General features: G+C 45.1%; 1 protein-coding gene across 1 annotated transcript in view; it reads right to left on the reverse strand.

Moving 5' to 3' along the window:
• Positions 1-475: 475 nt before the first annotated feature.
• Positions 476-4,626, reverse strand: part of slc5a9 (solute carrier family 5 member 9) — an 11,452-nt gene continuing 7,301 nt past the window's right edge. Inside the window, exons 8-13 of the mRNA XM_056414867.1 lie at positions 4,598-4,626; positions 4,075-4,182; positions 3,648-3,798; positions 2,729-2,897; positions 1,640-1,855; positions 476-1,133 (exon numbers count right to left, since the gene is read on the reverse strand). The exon at positions 4,598-4,626 is cut by the window's right edge and continues 107 nt beyond it. Of these exons, the coding sequence (XP_056270842.1) occupies positions 822-1,133; positions 1,640-1,855; positions 2,729-2,897; positions 3,648-3,798; positions 4,075-4,182; positions 4,598-4,626 (985 nt within the window). The 3' untranslated portion in view covers positions 476-821. The remainder of the gene's footprint in view (positions 1,134-1,639; positions 1,856-2,728; positions 2,898-3,647; positions 3,799-4,074; positions 4,183-4,597) is intronic.

Below are 4,626 nucleotides of genomic sequence, written 5' to 3' on the forward strand. Positions count from 1 at the left end.
ACATCACTTTGGAAAAGGTTTGGTGGAAGTAAACTACATTGAATTGTTTTTTGTTTTTTCTGTTCGCAGCATTAAATGTTTCACATGAAAGAAAAAACACTCTATAAAGTGTTGCATATATTCTTTAAAGAATCTCTCGAACAAAGTTCAGCAAATAAGCTGCTGAAATGGTAGTTTGTAGGCAGACTGTCCGAATAAAGTGTTTCTGAAACAAGCAACAGACTTAAAACCATCAAACGAGGACTCTGCTGCAGGAAGTGTGCATTCGGTTGTCAGATAGATCTATGTTTTTATAAACTTCTGTTTCAGTTTGAAGAAAATTTACTGGAAGTTGAAATGGACACAAACCTATAAAAAAGTGGAAAAGTAACATTTGCTTCCTCAGTTCCTGTGTTAAGTACAAATGGAGGATGGATCAAAAGGAAGAGCCAGAGCTCATGTTGGTTGTAGTCAGACGATGTGTTTAATCCACATTTTCTTTAGTTACAACTGTGTTCTTTCTTGGGTACTGAAAAGAGGGTTAGGGTTAACCCTCTGTTTTTTATTTTTGTGGGACGGACACATAGAGACAGAGAACCATTCACAACTAAGGGCAAGCCAGAGAACCCGGGAGGAACCCACAGCGGCACGAGGAGAACATGCACACTCCACACAGGAGGCCGGAGAGCCCTCTTTCACGTCAATGCTTATTGAAGCTGTTTATTCAACATGTTGGTCAGACACAAAGAGGGACAAAGGTAGGACTCCTCTCTTTTATGAGGAGATATGTGTAAAATACACTAATATGACCGCTCTTCAATGGTGAGATATGTGTAAAGTTATTAGGCAAAATATCCCCAGAGAAATACGTTAACAGCCAGCAGTAGCAGGGCGTTCACATCGCACACTCTCCTCCAGAGCGGCTCCTCCTGGAGGGAGTCCAGCTCGCTGTCTTCAACCGCTGGAGACGCCGAGGCCGAGCTGGGACCAGTCAGACCGCAGAGCCTCAGGGCTCCTCTCATCCAGCAAGATTGTGGCAAGCGCTCAGCGTCCGGGCTAGGGTCAGAGCTCACCGGGTCCGAGGTCATCGTGGGACCTGTGAGGTCGATCCGAGGCTCCCGGCTGTGTCTGGACCACCAGGTCAGCCTGTACAGCTGGACAGGAGAGAGGAGAGACTGAGCTCAGACATACTTGTGGTAGTCTGACGAGCCCTGAGTACCTACAACTATATTCCAGCCAAATGAAGGTAACAATACTGCATCACATATTAGTGTTGCCTAGAAACAGTTTCTGTTGTCGCCTGTGCTACATTCCTACATGTGACTCTAACTTCATTATTTGATGCGATTGTCAAATTGGTGAAGAGGTTTCCTTGATTTGCTCTTCTTTTGCTGATTTGAGCTCTCAGGGCCACCGTACACTTGCTTCTGCAGTACAAGCCTCGTAACAGACTTCCCGTTTTCTTTATAGTGTCGGTGCTACAGCTGAGCGGTGGCTTTGACTTGTCCAGTATGAATGTCAAGCTGGTTATAAACACATGTGATCTTTAGTAAGCAGCAGACAGGCAGCTCCGAGGACGCCTCCTCCACGAGAGAAGGTCACACAGCGTGCACAGGAGGGCTGGATACGGGTGTCCATCAATGTAAGACGTGGTCCTTACATGTTCTTTAGGTATTGGGGCTGTGGCCAAGCTGACTGCAGCAATGATGAGGCTGGTGAGAGCCAATAGGATGAGAGCAAAGTACAGGTAGTGGACATCAGCCAGGAGGGCAGGCCGACCGTCAGGCTGACCACAGGAGGGGATTTCATAGGAGAACTCCAGAACCATGCGGCTCAGTCCCACCACCAGTCCAGTCATCAGACCCCAGAATGCACCCTGAAAAACACACACATACACACACACACACAAATACACACACTTGGCTGAAGTGAAAATGGCCGTAAGATTTTTAATCTTTTGGTTCTGTCTTATAAAGGTGCTCACTGTCAAAATCTATTGTTGTTATATTTTCAAATACCTAACGACACGCTGGGACTACTGCAGCTGTCTGGAGACCACGAGAAGTTCAAGTGACTGCTTGTGTTTTCTCCTCCAAGTTTCTGTTGCAGGTCGATCATGTTGATAGTGACAACAAAGTTAAGGTGTTTCCCAGTGTTCCTCACTCCTCTTGACTCCATCACTGCCGGCTGGTGTGTGTGTGTGTGTGTGTGTGTGTGTGTGTGTGTGTGTGTGTGTGTGTGTGTGTGTGTGTGTGTGTGTGTGTGTGTGTGTGTGTGTGTGTGTGTGTGTGTGTGTGTGTGTGTGTGTGTGTGTGTGTGTGTGTGTGTGTGTGTGTGAGTGTTTCCCTGTCCTGCTGTCATCCTGGGCCAGTCTACCTTCACACCTGCATGCAATGACCCCATCTGAGGTTCCTCCACAGGTCATCCTTCTGAGGATTAGACCTTGTGCTCAGCCGCTCGGCGTTTGTCCTCAGTCAGAGGATCACTCCCTCATCTGCCTCTCCAGTCTGCATGCCGTTAGGCAGACTAATTAACCGCCATCCCCGCCTCCGGTCCCCATCATGTCCCCGTCTCCATCTTCAACCTCAGCTATAAATCCCATTCTCTTTAAAGCCTTGGCTCTGAGTCTCTGTCTATGTTTGGCTCCCCGCTCACTGCTCGTGAGTAGATCTGCCTTTACACTCACAGGGTGCGTCTCCTTCAGTTGGTTTGTTCCTTAAATTCATGTGTGTGTGTGTGAGACACCTACCTGCTCGTTGGCACGTGGCCAGAATATAGCCATTAGGAATACAGCAGTTATGGGCGGAGCTAGAAAGCTGGTCACTGATTGAATGTAATCAAACAGCTGTCCACTGTTGGCTGTTTGGATGACTGGAATCCACAACAGACTCACACACACCAAGACCAGGATGAACACCCTGGAAATAAACAACATAGTTTGATGTCAGCTTTTGGTGATGTGAAGTCTTGGCACTGAGAAACTAGTGGCCCCGTAAAGATACATGGGAGGTGGATGCTGAAACACCACCTGCTGCACTCCACTACAGACAACATCACATATTAAGGTATACAGTTTAGATATAAGGATTCATTTCAGTTCTGGGTTAATCAATCATGAGGAATAGAAGCCACAATAAAAATGACCTATTTTATGTGATGTTTCCCACCAACAGTGTGCATATATGCAGGTTTCCTAAATGAGTAAATACACACTAAAATACCCAATAAAAGAATCATCTTGTGATTATTATCTACATTTTAATTGATAGAAATGTTAATGTACATTGTACAACATGACAAGGTGTTTAGCGAGTCCCCACTGGTGTGTTGCAGAAACATCCAGCAAAATGTATCACCCAGCTTTTGGACAATGTGTTGTTTAGGAACCGATAAGCAGAACCACTTTTTTTTTTTTACTGGTTCTTGATATTTTGGATTGGTTCTAGCTTGGAGTCTCGGTTCCAGACCCTTTCTGTGAATGTGAACAGAGTAGAACCAACATTTCCTTCAGAGTGGGAACGTTGGGGTTTGAAACAGGAGAGATAAAGAGAGAACTCTTGTATTGGTTTTCTAGTCGGTTTCAAGTCAAGATGTCTGAATAATATATTCCAATCCCAGCTTTGCATCAAGGGGCATGTTTTACGATCAGTTAGTCTTTGCAGCCCTACCTTCCCACTATCATGAGCTCCCTCTCTGAGGCCCTCGGCCTGGCTCTGTGGTAGAGGTCCAGTGTGAACAGAGTGGCGCTGCTGTTAAAGATGGAGGTCAGAGATGACATCAGAGCAGCTAGTATCACTGCTAGCATCAGACCACGCAGACCTACACGGAGAGGAGGATCAATATCACTGATAATCACTGTAAGGTGAGACCAATATGTCAACAACATCCATATTGTTACAAAATTATAACGTTGATAGTCAACCAAACTCTATCGATGACTTGAGCAAACGTCATCGTCTTATTGTTTGGCTTATTTTCTTAGGCATACATAGAAATAGATCCAGCTTTTTCTGTGTGGATAGGCGAGAACAGACAGAACCCAGGTCAATGATAAATGAGAGAGAACGAGCTGTGTGTGTGGGGGGGGGGACTCACCCACAGGCATTAGCTCCACCACTAGTTTAGGGTAGGCGATGTTGGAGCAGCCAACTGAAACTCCACACACACTCTGACACACTGCTGGATCAACACAACCTACCTCATCTGCACACACACACACACACACACACGCACACGCAAACACAGAGAGAGAGAGTCAGTTACACTTATTGTTTCAGAGCAAAAGCTTTAAAGCCACCTTTTGGATGCAGTTTGTCTTGTCAATTTTTAAAAGATCATACCAGCTATGTTTGCATATTTTCTTCGCACATGTATTTTACTTAAAACATGTTGGAGTGATATAGATTTTGGAATCTCAAACACAACAATCACGTTTCCTTGTGGATCTATACAATTTGAAAGCTTTGAAAAAAAGCGTTATGGAATTGCATGCTCAATTCAATGAATACATCTGATGATGGATGGAAATAGATGTGGGTAAAGGAGGTAATGATAAAATCAAAATGAGCTATAAAATACAAAAGCATTTGACACGACAGTCCAACAGAGACAGACTGACCTGGGAACAGTGATCGGCTGATCATGCCC

The sequence above is a fragment of the Pseudoliparis swirei genome, chromosome 5 (genome assembly GCF_029220125.1).
Source record: "Pseudoliparis swirei isolate HS2019 ecotype Mariana Trench chromosome 5, NWPU_hadal_v1, whole genome shotgun sequence".
In the NCBI taxonomy this organism is placed as follows: domain Eukaryota; kingdom Metazoa; phylum Chordata; class Actinopteri; order Perciformes; family Liparidae; genus Pseudoliparis; species Pseudoliparis swirei.